At 36.6% G+C, this 18,538-nt stretch overlaps 2 protein-coding genes across 2 annotated transcripts; one reads left to right on the top strand and one right to left on the bottom strand.

Annotated features, from left to right (window-relative positions):
* Positions 1 to 291: 291 nt before the first annotated feature.
* Positions 292 to 972, bottom strand: LOC127137358 (uncharacterized). The gene has a single exon (XM_051063827.1). The coding sequence runs from the start codon at positions 970 to 972 to the stop codon at positions 292 to 294; it is 681 nt and encodes a 226-aa protein (XP_050919784.1).
* A 16,239-nt stretch (positions 973 to 17,211) lies between these two features.
* Positions 17,212 to 17,697, top strand: LOC127137359 (uncharacterized). Its single transcript, XM_051063828.1, has one exon. The coding sequence runs from the start codon at positions 17,212 to 17,214 to the stop codon at positions 17,695 to 17,697; it is 486 nt and encodes a 161-aa protein (XP_050919785.1).
* The last annotated feature ends 841 nt before the right edge of the window (positions 17,698 to 18,538 follow it).

Below are 18,538 nucleotides of genomic sequence, written 5' to 3' on the forward strand. Positions count from 1 at the left end.
CTTCTCCTTTAATCCCTAGCTATCAACACCTTCTTGAATGAAGGACCCTTCCAAAATAATATTGCTTGGTTTATCCTTCATATCATACCCAAGTTGATGTCGAGCCTAAATCAGATTGTAGTTGATACCTTCTTTTGTACCAAGAAGAGGTACATTAGGGAATTCACCACAACTGTCAATAATATTTACGTCATCATCAACTCTAGAATACCAAGTCAAATATGCATTGGTGAAAGACATGATCCTCTAAGACCACCTCAAACACTTCTTGTTATCCTTGAATAAGCTGGACTACGACAAGTGAGAAATAAACCACTTGTACAGTAAAGGTGCACAACACATAACAATTACTCCATTCTTCTCCGTCCTATGATGGATAAAATAGTAGGTATCTGCAAGCAAACTAGGAAGTGGATTCCGAATCAGAAAGATACTGATAGCATTGGTGTCCACAAAGTTGTCAACATTAGGGAACAAGATTATGCCATAGATAACAAAAGCGAGAGCATCTTCGAAAGTAACCATACTCCCAACACTAGAAAGAGTAGCATCCTTCTCCATCAAGAACTTAGCAGGTAGACGAAGAATACCTCCTTTAGTCACAAGATTAGCATCGATCTCCCCTTTTCTCAAATGCATAGCCTCTCCAATGACACGAGACTTATGAATCTCATATAAACCATTGAACGGTTTCTGATCTGATACAGGCAAGCCTATGTAATAGGAATACTCCTCCAAATTAGGTGCAAACTGATAATCAGAGAAAGCGAAGCCCCTATACATTGAATCATAGAACTGGACCAAGGTGTTTAGAACTACGTCTTCTACATCAGTATTCAACACAGTCAGAAGTCTTCCATACCGGTCTTTGAAATCAGAAGGAAAACCCACCAAAGATCCTAGCTTCCTTAACTCTTTCAACTCAGGATTTTTGAAACGGAACTGATGAGTGTTTCTCCTCCCAGAGTACATACTCAAATTACCTGCGATGTTTGCAAATAAAGTTCATAAGTTCCTTGAAAACCAGGTAAGAGAGAGATGTTCATGAATGCATGATTATGCCACAATCATAAACATGAGGGGGGGGGGGGGGTAAAAGGTTCAATCATCACGAGCATGGAGTCAGATGGACAGGGTGACAACCATCCCGCAAGGTATGTCCTATATCTTTGGATGTCTCAAACAATAATCAAGTTCTAAAAACATTCCTAGAGTCATAAATTCATCTTTCAGATATTACCGGTTTAATGAATTGCTTGTAGACCAATAATATTCTCAAGAGAGCCTCGTTTGAGTGTAGTATCGTGTATCAACCAGACCAGGCTTACACCGGAAAGGTCACTACACTACATCCTAAAAGGCCAAGAGGGGTTAAAGTGTGCTGAGGTCTTTTAGAATCTTAGACACCCAGATCGAAAATAATAACGCCATTACGACTACTCGTAAGACAATAATACCTCTAAAGGGGTCTCATTTGAGTGGGGTTCTCATGCCTACCTAACAAAGAAATAACATAAACACAAATAAACAAGCTAGGCTTAACCCACTTAAAGCTTAGGGTCCCAAGCAGAGTCTCCACCTGTCGTGGCAGGAAAATTTTGAGATTAAGCTATTGATTAACTTAACTCATAAAATCAAGAGTCGCCACTAAACTTTATTGTTTCCAAAGGAAATGGGAAAAAGGTCGAAAAAACCCACAAAAGGTAAAACAAAAGAGAAATCTGGATATAAGGGTTGGTTATGCAAGGGAAAGATATTAACACCCCACACATCTATGGTACTCCATAGGAACCACTTGCAAATCTGTGTTTATAAAAAAGTTGGGTTATTTGTTGATTAATTTTAATTCAAAAATACATTTTGTCGTATTCTAGTGGAAAAATAAACTTACTACCTATAAGTATGAAGAAATGAGCATTTTCATTATCTTGGTATGGATAACTTTTACTTGGACTTTCTCACAAGCATGTCTCATCATTCAAGTGGAAAATGTCAATCATTTTTTAACATTTTGTAGAAGAATAGTGGTTTGCATCACTACAAAAATAAAGTAATATCCAATATTTTTAAAAAAAGACTCTTAAAGGAAAATGCACAAAGACGTGAAGTTTGATGAGGTTTCACTTTTTAGAAATTTCAAAAAAAAGTTTGAGTATGCTTAATTGTTTTAGCATTTTTTGGATCACTTGACGAAGTCAAGGTTTATTAAGAAAAGACGTGAAGTTTGAAAACAAGAGGTTTTGAAATCGGGAGAAGTTTCAAAAATTGAATAAATGGGAAGGAGATGAAGAATATATCCTAAAGCATAAAGTAAATGACATGAAATAAAAGGTATCATTGTAAGGTAGCCCAAGAAAAAGCCTTTGTGTGTGCAAGTGTACTAACCATAAGATGGAGCAAGCATTTGACATTGGTCAAAGTAAGCATTCCTTTCCCTTTGGATTAAGCCACAAGATGAAAAAGCATATAAGCAGATGAGTATCAAAAGATACAGATGAACAACAAAGCCACAAAGAAACATCCAAGTCTTAAATGGAAGATCAAAGGGTCCAGAGGGATCACAAAGTCTCAAATGAATCACAAAGTATCAAACATGATCCAAGCAAGGTAAATCAATAAGTCCTAAGGTCCAAAGTCCAAAATACTCCTCAAGCAAGGGATAATAACACAAAGTCCATAAGATCAGATTAAAGCTTTTTAGGGTCTTAGCCATTTTATCATGTTTTTTGTTCTTTTGAAATAAGAAAGCAATAAAAGCATAAATTAAGGAAAGAATGCAAATAACATGAATGTAAATGACATGATAGGTGGAATCTTAGGGATAAAAGTTAGGGTATGACACCTTTGTGGGAGATCATCATGCACCCTTTGTGTTTTCTTTTTACCTTTTTGCTTGCTTGCATTCTAACTTTGCAAACCTTATTCAAAATACAAAAATATGTGTTGTTTCCTTTTTCTTATTGTACAAGGTAAGGACTTGCAATCAAAAGATCAAGTTTGGTTTCTAAATTAGGGTTTTGATTCCTAAGGTCAAAATTTGGTCAACAAGTGGTCCTCAATAGATTTTACTTCAATGCATGACCTATAATCTTAGGTCACATTAATGTCAATCTTCATTCAACATCATTTGATCAAGTAAAGTTCAAGCTTGGTTCCTAATTTCTAAGTTGATTCAAGTATGGTTCATGTGTTTATTTCCATGCCATCTCCATCCAATTTATAAGAAACTATCAAGGTATATTAAAGGGACAATCAAGTTTCCTTCATTTGGTATTCAAGTGTTCATCATTAGGCCTTTGGATGCAAGAAGTGGAAAGATATCATAAGTTGGCACATGTTTGGTTGACCTAAAATCAAGTATGGCATGTCACTTGGTCCAAACACCATAATTCTCCCATTTCTCAACATCTTTGGAATATACTTTGAGCCAAATGTCACATTTGAACCCCTCTATAACTTTGCTTCAAGGGTCAAACATCAATTTTGCCTTTAAGTCTATAAATTTTAGAATTTTCCAAGATGCCCATGTGTGAACAAAAGTAGGCCCAAGACCTGGTGGACCTAATGTCTGGCCTAGAATTTCAAGTCATGACCCCAACTTTCATGTTATTTGCATTCTTGCCTTTTACTTTATGCTTTTATTTCTTTCTTATTTCAAAAGAACAAAAAACATGATAAAATGGCTAAGACCCTAAAAAGGTTTAATCTGATCTTATGGACTTTGTGTTACTATCCCTTGTTTGAGGAGTATTTTAGACTTTGGACCTTAGGACTTAGTGTTTCCCTTGCTTGGAGTATGTCTGATACTTTGTGATCCCTCTGGACCTTTTGATCTTCAATTCAAGACTTGGGTGTTTCTTTGTGGCTTTGTTGTTCATATGGATCTTTTGATATTCATATGCTTATGTTCTTTTTTAATCTTGTGGCTTAATCTAAAGGGAAGTGAATGCTTGTTTTGACCAATGTCAAATGCTTTCTCCATCTTATGGTTAGTACACTTGCATACACATAGGATTTCTCTTGGGTTACCTTATAATGAGACCTTTTATTTCATGTCATTTACTTTATGCTTTAGGATATTCTCTTCATCTAATTCCCATTTCTTCAGTTTTCAAAATTTGTCCCTATTTCAAAACCTCTTGTTTTCAAACTTCACATCTTTTATTAATAAACCTTAACTTTGTCAAGCGATCCAAAAAATCTTTTTCTCAATAAATGCTAAAAAAATTAAGCATACTCAAACTTTTTTTCAAACTTCTAAAAAAGAAAAACCTCATCAAACTTCTTTTTAATCCTTTGTACATTTTCCTTTAAGAGCCTTTTTTGAAAAGATTGGATATTAGTCTATTCTTGTAGTGATGAAAACCACTATACTTCTACAATATGTTAAGAAATGATTGACATTTTCCACTTGAATGTTGAGACGTGTGCTGTACCATAAAATTTAACCTCTTAATTTTAACACTAATTGGCTTATGTTTTATCATCATATACATTCATACATATCATTGGTTCTCTGGTTATGGGATCAAGGTATCTCTCTTTTGGCCTTCTTCAAGCTTTGGAAGAGAGAGAGGTGTCTATTAGTGAAAGGAAGTTGAGACATCCTCAACTTCATGATTAATCAAGATACAAGGGGTTTCTTATTCCCTAAGACATCTCATATGGCCCATTACTTCTTCAGTTGATTGAAAATTGCTAGAGAATGGAAGTTGATCACACTCTCTTATACTTTGGTCCATGAGCTAAGACTGGTGATTACCTCAGTGTGTGAAATACCCATGGACAATTTTTTTTTATTCATCTTCATCTTTTCATTATACAATACATCTTTTTATCTCAAGTTTCTCCATTTTTCATAGGAGAATTAAGGTTTTGAAGATGTGCACTCATCTAATTTCTTTTTGGATTGAAATTAGGGTTTGTAATAAAATTTGTTTATTTTTGATTTTTTTGAGCAATAATTGATTCCATGGTATTCTATGTGTCCCTAAGTGTCTATGTTTAGAAGATTGGCCATCAATACTATTCAGAAGAATTTCAATTGCTCAGATGATCAATGGTTTGATTCAATGGAAGAAGTCAACTGAGTAGTTTAAAAAGTCAACTCTTGATTTTTTTGGTCAAAATTGTATTCCACATGTCAAATATGGTCTATGGTTGAAATTTGATCAATAAAAGTCAAGAGATTCATCAAAAATCAAGAATTATGGAAAGTTTCCAAATTAGGAAATTAGGGTTTCCAAAGAAGTTACTATTTACGGGCAAGTTCACATACGATTTCAGTCAACTTCATGACCATACTTCACACAGATCCAAGCTCCGTTTCAAGATATTTTCAACATGAAAATTGTAGTGCCAAGTTTCCTCTCTCTAATGGTTTTAAGAACTCCTCATTTGGTTGGCTACAACTCAAGATATCATCTTCTAAAGTCATGACCTTAAGTTGGTAATTTGGTTTTATACTTAGTAAAATTTTGCTAAGTGTTTGGTCATTTCAAGCACCTAACTTCATGGTTATTTTTCACCTACATTACAGTTTCATTTTAATTTGACCTCAACATGAGTATTGTAGATGACATTCCCCTCTCCATTTTGGCCTCAAGATTTTTCTCATTTAGTAGCTTAATGAACAAGTTATTAAGATGAGAAGTTGGGAGCTCAAGATTATCAAGTGACCTATAATTTGCATAAATGTATTCAATTTCAAGCAGTTGTTTTCGTGGCCATTTTAAGGGGGTTTCAAGGCATTGTTTTAATTTTCCTCCAACATGAAACTTGTTCTTCTCCTTTCCCTCTTTCCAAAAAGCCCTAGTTTATTCCATTTGGCCAAGAAACCATGGAGTTATATTGGATTGAACATGGTTGATTCTTATTTCTAAATATCACAAGCACCATTCATTTTGAGCATTGTTTTGCCATTTTCCCGCAACATGGCTCTTTCACTCGTGTACCACACCTCCTGCCTTGCCTCTTATGACCAAGAAACCCACCTTTTCCATGCATGCACACCATGAGCCATTTGGGAAAAAAAAACAAAATATTCTCTTTTTCCCTTCCTTCTCTCTCCACTGCCTCCAAGTCACACAAGTTCTGAGCTTTTCCACTCCATTTCAACTCCTCAAAATGACACAGAACTCACATCATTGCCACAAAAAACGCAGGGTACATTGCCTCACGCTCTCTCACTCTCATTCTATCCCAACTTGGAATTACAATTTTGCCTAAGTTTGATGACCCTTCTGCCCTCACTTAGGGCTCATATAAAAGTTTCATTCCTTCTCTAAACCTAGAGGAGAGGAGAGGTTGGAGGCGAAACAAAAGGATAACCAATCTGAACATTATTCATTTTCTCTATTTTTTCCTCCATTGTTGAAGCTGCATGAGGGTTTTTATCTGGTTCACCACTTCTCATCATCTTCCTACTGGTCTTGTTCATCTTCTTTCTCCAAGAATTCAAGGTGCAATGGACATCCTCCACTAGGTAAGTTTTCATACTTTTTTCTTCTTCATACATAGTCATTCACTATGTTTAGGATCATGCATATGCATCTGGAAGATCTACTCTTGAGTAGATCATGGAGCTAGGCTCACATTTTTATTTACAGCTTCGAAATGATTTTGCTTAAATATGTTTGGACTCGTGTGTTCTTTCCCTTGTTTCTCCATGTTCCTTTGTTCTTTTTTAAAATCTAAAGATGTCATGTTGTTCTACTAATTGCGTACTTTAATTTTGATTCAAATTTCACTTAATTTGGTGGAGAAATGAGAAAGTTATTTGAGGTAGAAATGAGCATGTTAGGATCGGGTTTAGGGTTCGTGACCTCATTTTTGTGCATGGCCGAGATTGAAAACGGAGTGTTGGTAGCGTGTGATTGGTTGTGTTATTTTTTTGTCCTTTTGTGTTTAAAATGAAGAGTGATCAATTGATGCCATGTTCCACATGAAAGCGTGACATGCCATTTTATTTTCCTTTTTATTTTCTGATTTACTTCATGGATCATGTCGTGTTGCTTTTATATTTCCCACCCCCTTTTTTCTTGGCCCATTCTCTGACTAACTAAATCACCTTTCTCCACTTTACTAGTATACACCCCCATTCCATCTTCTCTTATTATTTAATTATTGTTTCTTTTGTTTCTATTTTAATTACCTCATTTTATATAAAAATCCCCAAATAATTCATGATTAATATATGGCTTGTTATTAAATTTTCCATATTTTTATTTTTATTTTTGATTTATTTTAATTTTAATTTTAATTTTTATAATTAAATGACTCTAATTAACCCAGTTTTAAACTTTAGGGTTTAATTCTTGGTTTTCTTTTTTTAATTTTGATCCAATCTTTTGTACACATGTAGGCACATGAATATAGGTCATTTAAGTTTTTATTTGATGTTTGGATTATTAATTATGGTTTGTTTTTGAACTTATTTTTGAAGATAGCTTGGTATGATTAACTAGTGGTACATTGTTTGAATGATGGATTTGTTTGAACATCTTTTACACATGATTTTGAGTATACCTTTGGGAAATTTTAGTTTATGACCTCATATTTCTATGCATAATTTTTCATAATTTTTCTATGCTCCTAAATATTTTTATTAAATTATCCAAGCATGCTTGTTTCTTTGTGATACATTTTGCATCTAGTTGATTATTTTGGAAGGCACTTGTGCAACCATTACAGATCTTTTTCCCGTTCTTTCTTGGCCTCATCATCATCATTTAGGATTCATAAATTCACTCATGTGAACCATTTTAGGTATCTCCATTTGATGCTTCTTTGCTTGATTGTCTTGAATATCTTTTACTTGCTTTGGAGATCATAGTTTAGATTATGTCTTGTGCATTCCAACTTGAGTACTAGGGGTATAATTGTATTTGATTCCTCTTGTTTGTGTTTCTAACTTACTTAGTATTTGGTACCCTTATACCTTGCTCTTGTGATTCTTTGAATGGTATTCCATAGTCATTTCATCATGATGACACATTAAGAGCTACACCATTCTTTTCTTGACCTAGTTTTGAGTTTAGTGGATGGTGAAGCTCCTAGGAGCTTGGGATTCATATTTGAGTTGTGTGATGTTGTTCTCATTTCATCTCTTTGTGTATCAACTTCATTTTACATTGCTCATTTATTTTGATTGGACAAAGGACTCCTTATTTGGATGATATCCATCTTTTGACTAGCTAGTTACATTTGAACTTTAAGATCTTGATACCTCTTGAAGTTTAGAGGTTGGGTTTGATGCTTTGAATAAGACTTTGTTATTGTCCCATGGTTTATAAGTACCCCTCTTTTGACTTTTGTTTATCTGATTTAATATGGGTAAATGATTCCTTTTCTAGGATGATATCTTAACTTGTGTACCAAGTTACTTGACTTTGCTTTGTGTATGAAGTTTGGATGATTTCCCTTGTTGTTCTTGAACCTCATCTTTAGTTAACTTATTTCGCAAGACATACATCCCTTGATGTCATGTGTATGTTTCATTGTATGTTTACTACTTGTTTAAGCTTGTTTGAACTTGTGTGATTTGTTTGGCCATCTTTTAGCCCATCTTTGAACATAACATGTGTAATTCATTCATGATGTTTGAGTGACTTGTATGTGGAGTTTAATATGTCATATACTTCTGACTTATGTGGTTTTACACCATTCTTCCTTAATTTTTTACTTCATCTATGATTTCTTGAAGTTCATTTGCTTTTAGGAGCATGATTAGGGTTTTGATTTTGATCATCACATGTCTCAATCTTTGAGTGTGCTTTGATATGATGCCTTTGTGATGTCTTGAGTTTCTTATGTATATTGACGCCATGTATATGCTCATGATCTCATTCATTTTATGTACTTTTCTATGTTTAATAGCTCGCACTTATGTTCATTTCCCTTTACAACTTTGAATGATGCTTATGTACTTTGATGCTTGTACCATGATTTCAATGCTTGTTTGAATTTCTTCCTGATCGTGAGATTTCTGTTAATTGAACAACATGTCTATGTTTTTCTCTTACTTCTTCCACAAATCCATTCTCTTTACTTGTTTTACTTATTAGCATTGCATGAGGACTTATGTCCATTTATGGTTATATGGTTTCCTTTCCTTGTTTTCTTTGCTTGAGAATCTTTATCAAGTATGATTAAGTAATGATGATATGTCCTTATTATGATTTATACTAACTTGTATGACTACTCATCTATTTTCCTCCACTTCACTCTTCTCATGCCATGTTTGTTTGAATACTTGACACATTAGGATTATTGCTTGCTAGTATGCCTATTTGTGTGCTTTCTTTCAACCCTTTGATGCTTAAACCATATATGCATGACCTTTAGAATCTACAAAACATGTCCTTATGCTTATCTTGATATGATGTTGCTGCCCATTTTGGTTGACAACTTATTGCTTGCTTTAGTTGTATTCACAACTTGTTTGAGCGTTGTCTCCCTCTTTCATGACTAGTTTGAATGAGTAGTTGCTATTTGTTAACATGTGTCCTTTTGGTGATGGTTTGCGTTGTCTTAAAGCATGTTTAGACTTTAGAATTCACCTTTATCTCTTGCCTGCTTGTTTTTCCTTCATCTTCTATTCCATGACTTGAGATGTATTGTTTCAATTTTTCTTCCATGACTTGATATGGATTGCTATTACGTTTCTTCCATGACTTGATATGGATTGCTATTACTTTTCTTCCATGACTTGATATGGATTGCTATTACTTTTCTTCCATGACTTGATATGGATCAATTTGGCTATTACTCTTCTTTCGTCTTTTCTTCCATGACTTGATATGGGTTATTTCTCTTTTATCTGTTCTTCCATGACTTGATATGGTATTGCTCTTCTTTTCTTCCATGACTTGATATGGATCACTTTGTCTTTTATATGTTCTTCCATTACTTGATATGGACTACTTTACCTTTTCTTCCATGACTTGATATGGTGTTCTGTTTATTCTTCCATGACTTGATATGGTGTTGTGTTGTTTATTGTTCCCTGACTTGATATGAAGTTGTCTTCCTCTTTAGCTTTTTCCCTTATGTGGATAACATGTTCCCCATAAGATTTATTTGGTTCATTCTTGCTTAAGATTGAACTAAAGTAGACCTTAGGCTTGTTAACCAAGAATGACAACATTAGGTAGACCCCTTAATCCTTAATCATGGGTCAATCTTTGCATGCTAACTTAACCAGATGTTTCCCTTTTATCCCGACTTTAGGACCAATACTGCATGCCAACATTAGGGTGTTCTATAGAATTCCCTTAGATTTTCAATTTCTCTTTTGCATTCATTTTAAAACACAAACCTTTTTCTTAATCAAAATCCAAAAACATTCTAATACTACTTGAACTCTTTCAACAATAAGAGAGAAATACTCAGATACCTCCTGCCTTGGGTGGGTCATTTGATGTATTCTTTCAACAAAAATACTCAACCAATCAAACTTCTTTTTCCGCTTGGCTTTTCTTATGAAAATTTTCAGTAAAGGTGGTTACCCATAAAAAGCACCAACAAATAATTTTTTTTAGAAGAACTACGATGCTTTGATTCTTTTTGATACGTAGGCATTGGGTTGCAAAACCTAAGCGAGCGCAATAGTAAAAACTTTTTTTTATTTGTAAATAATTCAATCTTTTGCATGAATTCCCTGTTAGTTGGTAAGTTTTAGAATAAACACACCCTTTTGATTAGAATAAAAAGAGTGGATCGTATAGAGTACTACAAACGTAAGGGGTGCTAATACCTTCCCATTGCGTAATCGACTCCCTTACCCATCTATTGGTTCTGGTACCATTATATTCATCCTTTTGTAGGTTTACTCAGTGATCCCTTTCCCTGTCTGGGGATTAATATCATTGGTGGTGACTCTGTTTTGTGTGCGTGTTTTTTTAAGATGCAACAACTGGAACCTCTGCTGGGGATACCCCTAAGCAAGTCATTCCTAGCTCTTGATTGTTTTCTTTTCATTGGGTATCTATTTATTTTTTCTTTACTTTCTTATTGCATTCATTTCATTTTATTGCTTTCCATATTCTGGATATTGCTGTTGTACTGGTTGCTGGATCTTCTGTTTGTAGGTTGGGTGGGATGTTACTATGAGATAAAAGGAAAACTACCCAGGTCAGTGACACATAGGTTAGAGTGGATAGTCATGTTAACTCTCGTGGCGCCTGACACGTAATATTTTGCATGATATACCACACCCATATGAGGTTCTAGTGGGAATACTTTTGTCTTGCATGCCTTTTTCACTAGACAAAGTGTTATCATGAGAACCATCGACTCTGGTTGCCATTTAGAAGCATGTTCTGTTCTGACTAGAACCTACCCGTGACTTGGGGTGGGTGTTACAAAACAAGCCTTCATCATTCCCGGTTTTCTCAGAATTATGTCGAACCTTTGAACTTGGGGCATTCAGTTATTATCAAGCACATGAGCTATCCATTGATATGGGGACCATACTTGCATTCATAAGCATTATTATATTCATTCTCTTAACACATCTCTTTGTATTTCCATGTGTTTTTAATTCTTGATTCTCGTTATTTGAGTCTTCTTTAAAGATGGATACTGGTAGAGGTGGACATGTTTCTTATAAGTTTCTTGAGGTAAAGTTGGACTCCCTTCTCGAGATAGCTGAGAGATCCCCTTCTGGAAATTTGGAAGTTTTCAAAAGAGACTTTGGGAAGATTGTAGAGTACCTCAAAGCTCCTTTCAACAAATATCAATACAGTGCACTTCATACTCTGCTGCAGTTTTATGATCCTCCCTTGCGATGCTTCACTTTCCCAGACTATCAGTTGGCACCAACCTTGGAAGAGTATTCTTGTATTATGGGAATTCCCATCAAGCTTCAAGTTCCTTTTCATGTGTCTATGGAGGTCCCTGATTCCAAACGTATTGTTGTTTCCCTTTATTTGGGAAAATCTATGGTGAATGCTAATCTCAAGACAAAAGAAGGGCTCTTTGGTTTTCATCTGAGTTTTCTTTCGAAAACTTTGACTGCTTTGGCTAAAGAAGAGAATTGGAAGGTTTTCAACACTGTGTTGGCTTGCAGTATCTATGGCATTGTTTTGTTTCCCGACATGGTTGATTTTGTCGATATGAACGCCATTTGCATCATTGGTACTGAAGCCATCTCCCATGCAAGGGAGCGTTTGTTGATGACAAGGAAACCCTAAAGTGGTCCAAGAGGTTAATAGGGCTTACTTATAAAGATTTGGTTTGGTATAACTTAAGATTGGATAGGATGGAGAGATCGGAAGTTATTATGAGTTATGGGGAAACCCTCAAGTACAAGAGATGGAAGTAGGTCGTAACGATGATATGTATTCAATGTATAACAGTGACTTGAATGCTCATGCTGATGATAGAAAATACTGTCAGTTGGAGGAAAGATTCAAAGCTGTTGAGGGACAAGATGCTTTAGGAATGGACATTATTGACCTGGGACTAGTGGGGGTAAGGGTTCCACTTAAATTTAAGGTTCCTATCTTTGACAAGTATACGGGTACAACTTGTCCAAAGATGCATGTTAGAGCTTATTACCATAAGATGTATGCTTATTCTTAAGACAAGAGGCTACTAATGCACCTTTTCCAAGATAGCCTAGCTAGGGCATCTTTGGAATGGTATATGCATTTGGAGAGAACATACATCAGAAACTTGAGGGATTTAGTGGAAGCATTTGTGAAGCACTACCAATACAATATTGATATGGAACCAAATAGGACCCAATTATAAAGTCTGACTCAGGGTCAAAATGAATCATTCAAAGAATATACTCAGAAGTGGCGTGAGCTAGCTGCTAGAGGTCAACCTCCATTGATGGAGAGAGAACTGGTTGACATGTTCATGGGTACTTTACAAGGTCCTTACTATGATAGAATGGTGGGTAGCACTTCTACTCGTTTTTTCGAGTTGGTAATGGATGGAGAGAGGATTGAAGCTGGTCTCAAAATGGGAAAGATTCAGTCAGCCAATGCTGGTAGATTTGTAAGCGGAGTTGGTAAGAAGTCGTTTAGTGGATACCCTAAGAAGAAGGAGGGTGAATCATGCGTTGCTTATGCTCAGAGGGGTAGATGAATACAACCATACCAACCACAACATCAACAATAATATCAACATCAACATCAACGTCAACAATAACAAGTGAATGTTATGGCCATTCCAGTCATCGCAACTCCTCAACAACAACAACTGTAGTACCAACAACAACAACAGATTGCTCCTCTTCGGAATTATAATCAGCCAAGACAACCCATAATTAAGAAAGTATTTGATCCACTCCCAATGTCTTATTCTCAAGTGCTTCAACATTTATTGCAATTGAAATTAGTTAATTTGAGGGGTATGCCACCCCCTCTTGAGAGGCTCCCTGCAAGTTATAACCCTAATGCCCAATGCAAATATCATTTTAGCGATATAGGCCATGATGTGGAAACTTTTTGGGCTCTTAAATACAAAATACAAGAATTCTTGGATTCTAAGGCCATTCAGTTCACCCCGGACAATGGACCTAATGTTATCCAAAACCCGATGCCGACCCACGCCGAACCTACTGTTAATGTTATGGAAGATGGTGAGAATTTGAATTTGATAATGAATGTGAACCTATTGTCTACTCCATTGCCGTGTGTAAAAAGTTACTTGATCATGAATGGTGTTTTTCCCGGATGTTTTCCAGATTGTTGTGAATGCCAAAATCATCCAGGGGATTGTATTAATTTGAAAGCTGGGATTCAAAGTTTGATTGATGAAGGTTTCCTACAGTGTGATCGAATTGTTAAAGATAAGAAAGTTGAAGAGAAAGATGTGGCAGTAATTTTCATTCGGTATACTCTTGCAAATATTCCAACGCCTGCTAGGCCTACTCCTTTAACAATCACGTTGCATGGTCCTATTCCTTACTCCAATGAGAGTGTTGTATCTTGGCATTATGGGTCAGATGTTTATTATCATGGAGTGACGTAAGAAGGGAGGCTTTCCGAATACAAACCAATTGAAGACGCAAGTTTGAATGTTGACAATTTTTTCGGTACGGGAAGCATTACCATAAGTGGTAAGATATATTCTCCACAACTTGCTCAAGATAATGATGACGCCTTGGAGAAAGCTAAGGGTAAACAAGTCGTGGATGATAATTCAAAATCTGTACAAGTTAATACTCCAAATGCAGTGCCTGGAACTTCTTCGTCTTAAGAAGTTGAAGAGTTATTGAGATTAATCAGGAAAAGTGACTAAAAAGTGATAGATCATTTGAGCCAGACACCATCTAAAATTTCAATCTTCTTGTTGTTGTGTTCCGAAGCTCATAGAAATCCCCTGATGAAATTGTTGAGTTCCGCTTTTGTGCTGTAAAACATCACTATTAACCAGTTAGAATGGGTTGTGGCTAGTATTTCAGCTGACAATGGATTGCGTTTCACAGACTCTGATCTCCCTCCTAAAGGACGCAATCATAATAAAGCTCTACATATTTCTATGGAATGCAAAGGGACTACATTATCCTGTGTGTTGGTGGATATCGGATCATCCTTAAATGTGCTACCTAAGTCTGCTCTAATGAAGATTGACTATGGAGGAATTGAGTTGCGCCCAAGTGACATCATAGTCAGGGCTTTCGATGGATCTCAAAGAGTTGTTTTTGGTAAAGTGGATATGCCTGTTAAAATTGGACTGCAAGTTTTTGGTACGACATTCTTCGTCATGGATATACAGCCCACATATTATTATTTGCTAGGACGCCCATGGATTCATGGGGCAGGCAATGTAACATCCACCTTGCACTAGAAAATGAAGTTCCCGATTGGCAGTAAGATTGTTACTATTTACGGTGAGGAAAAGTACATGGTGAGTCACTTGACATCTTTTCGGTATATAGAGATTGAGGGGGAAGTACATGAAACTCCTTTTCAGGCGTTTGAAGCAGTTCAGATGATTAAGACTCCTCGTTCAGAGGATGAGAATTCTGCAGTTTCTATGTTTTCATTGAAGGACGCTAGATTAGTGGTTGAGAATGGTCACCCCGAAGGTTGGGGTCGTGTGCTAGATCTTCCTCTGAAATTTGATAAGTCGGGTCTCGGTTTCAGTCATTCCAGACAAGGTTTAGCCCCTGAAGCTCTCAAGGCTCCAACTGTTCTCACTCCGGTGAAGTTTACAAGTGCTGGATTCATCAGTAATGGTCAAGCCAATGTTGTCGGTGATGATGATGACAGTGATTACGACATTAACAGTTGGATTCGACCAAGTGTTCCAGGTGAAGAGCTTTGCAATTGCACTGTAGAGGATGTCATCCAAGTCATGCTCAATCAGGAGTAATTTTCTTTTGTTTTTTTATCATGCAATAATTCTTGCGCTCTGCCCAAGGTGTAGTGAATCATGTAGGGCCACCATGTTTCATTTTCAATTTTTATCATGAAATAAAGGACGTTTTGCATTCAAATCCTTTGATCTATGTATTTCTGTTTTTATTTTTATTTTAAAAAATGGAAATATTTTCTTTTCACCACACACTTCCTAAATGCCTAAAAAACATCATTAATGGAGATTCACGTCCACCTCGGTTTCCATTGACAACGATTCTGCTATCGCTCGTTATGACTTTGACAATCTGATCTACCAAGCTGAAGAAGAAGGTGATGAAGATTGTGAACTCCCTGAAGAGTTAGCAAGGTTGCTGAGGCAAGAAGAAAAGGTCATCCAACTGCATCAAAAAGACGTTGAGCTTATGAATATTGGATCTAAGGAAGATATAAAAGAGGTTAGAGTAGAGGTTTATTTAGAGGAAATTGTGAAGGTGAGTTTGATCGATCTGTTGCAAGAATTTGTTGACATATTTGCTTGGTCCTATCAAGACATGCCTGGGCTCGACACAGATATTGTGGTGCATAGGCTACATTTGAAATAAGAGTGTCCCCCTGTTAAGAAGAAGCTCCGAAGAACGCATCCAGATATGTCCAAAAAGATCAAAGATGAAGTGCAAAAGCAATTTGATGCAGGTTTTCTGGCAGTTACTTCTTATCCTCCGTGGGTAGCTAACATCGTTCCTGTGCATAAGAAAGACGACATGGTACACATGTGTGTTGATTATCGTGGTTTGAACAGAGTAGGTCCCAAGGATGATTTCCCTCTCCCTCACATTGATGTATTTGTCGACAACACTGCGCAGTTCTCGGTATTCTCTTTCATGGATGGTTTCTTCGGTTATAACCAGATTAAAATGGCTCCCGAAGACATGGAGAAGACCACATTTATCACACCTTGGGGAACCTTTTGTTACAAAGTCATGCCTTTTGGTTTGAAGAACGCATAGGAAACTTACCATCGTGCAATGGTAACCCTATTCCATGACATGATCTATAAGGAGATTGAGTGCTATGTGGATGATATGATCACAAAGTCTCATACAGAGGAGGAACATTTAGTCAACTTGCGGAAATTGTTTGAGAGATTGAGGAAGTTCAGATTAAGGTTGAATCCTAACAAATGTACTTTCGATGTGAGATCCGGTAAATTGGTTGGCTTTATGATTAGTGAAAGAGGAATTGAGGTTGATCCTGCAAAGATAAAAGCAATTCAAGAGAGGCCCGAACCAAGAACTGAAACAGAAGTGCATGGTTTCTTAGGGAGGTTAAATTATATTGCTAGATTCATCTCCAATTTAACAGCCACATGTGAACCGATGTTTAAGATATTAAGAAAAGATAAGGCAATGTTGTGGAACAACAATTGTCAAAGAGCGTTCGAAAGAATAAAATAGTACTTGAAGGAACCTCCGGTTCTCATGCCTCCAGTAGATATAATACCTCTGATCATGTATCTCATTGTCCTCGACGAGTCAATGGGGTGTGCATTAGGCCAACATTACGAGTCTGGAAGAAAATAGCATGCGATATACTACTTGAGCAAAATGTTTACCAATTGTGAAATCAAATATTCACTACGTGAGAAAACTTGTTGCGCTCTAGCGTGGGCTGCTCGCCGGATGAGACAGTATATGTTGACCCACACTACTTTGTTGATCTTGAAGATGGACCGGATCGAGTATATTTTTGAGAAGCCTACTCTTACGGGAAGGGTTTCCCGTTGGCAGATGATTTTAACGGAGTACGATATCTAGTATACAACTCAAAAATCCATCAAGAGTAGTATACTTGATGACTATTTGGCTCATCATCCTGTGGAGGATTGCCAGCAATGAAATTTGAGTTTCCTGATGAAGATGTTTTGTTTCTCAAAGAATATTACAATAGACCAGATCTAGATGAAGGCCTAGAACCTGGATCGCGATGGACGCTCATGTTCGACGGTGCTTCAAATGCCTTGGGAAACGGTGTGGGAGTTGTCATTACTTATCCCACAGGTTTTCATACTCCTGTCACTGCCAAAATCTATTTTGACTGCACAAATAACATGGCCGAATATGAAGCCTGCATCTATAGGATTGAAGCTACTATCGATTTGAGAATCCAGTTTCTTGAGTTCTATGGGGATTCTACTTTAGTTATCAGCCAAATCAATGGAGTTTGGGAGACTCATCATCCGAATCTGATTCAATATCGAGAGCACGTGATGAAATTGATTCCATACTTTAAGGAGATCACGTTTGACCATATTCCAAGAGAAGAAAATCATTTAGCGGATGCACTGGCCACTATGGCATCCATGTTCAAAGTTAAATAGGCGAATGAAACCCCCTCCATCAACATTATGAGGTTGGATGAGCCCACTTTTTGCTACACTAATGATGAAGCGCGGGATGATAAACCATGGTTTTATGATATCAAGAGATACCTTGAGAAAAAGGAATACCGGAGGATGCGTCTATCCCTGACAAGAAAACACTAAGAAAGTTGTCTGCTATGTTTTTCTTAAGTGGTGATGTGTTATATAAAAGGAATCACGATTCTGTCCTGCTCAGATTTGTGGATAGACACGAAGCAGACATAATCATTAAGGAGATTCATGAGGGTTAATTTGGAACACACTCAAGAGGTCATGCCATGGCGAAAAAGATTCTGAGAGCAAGTTATTATTAGATGACCATGGAAACCGACTGCCACATTCATGCCAGATCATATCACAAGTGCCAAATTTATGTTGATAAAGTGCATGTTCCTCTCATGCCTTTGAATGTTTTGACTTCTCTGCGGCCCTTCACAATATGGGGTATCGTATGATCGGGTGCATTGAGCCCACTGCTTCAAACATACATTGTTTCATCTTAGTGGCTATCGATTACTTCACCAAGTGGGTGGAAGATGCTTCCTACGCCAACGCGACTAAATAGGTGGTTTCTCGTTTTATCAAGAAGAATATCATTTTTCGTTATGGAATCCATGAGAAGATAATAACAGACAATGGGTCCAATCTCAGCAACAAGATGATGACATAGTTGTTCAAGAGTTTCAAGATTCAACATCATAATTCCTCTCCCTACCGCCCTAAGATGAATGGGGCATGGAGGCAACCAATAAGAACATAAATAAGATAATACAAAATATGGTTGTAACCTACAAGGACT

This window comes from Lathyrus oleraceus, chromosome 4 (assembly GCF_024323335.1).
Source record: "Lathyrus oleraceus cultivar Zhongwan6 chromosome 4, CAAS_Psat_ZW6_1.0, whole genome shotgun sequence".
Taxonomy (NCBI): Eukaryota; Viridiplantae; Streptophyta; class Magnoliopsida; order Fabales; family Fabaceae; genus Lathyrus; species Lathyrus oleraceus.

Excerpts from the sequence above, each read along its gene's own strand:
- LOC127137358 (XM_051063827.1), bottom strand. The coding sequence starts at position 972 with ATGTACTCTGGGAGGAGAAACACTCATCAGTTCCGTTTCAAAAATCCT.
- LOC127137359 (XM_051063828.1), top strand. The coding sequence starts at position 17,212 with ATGAAATTTGAGTTTCCTGATGAAGATGTTTTGTTTCTCAAAGAATAT.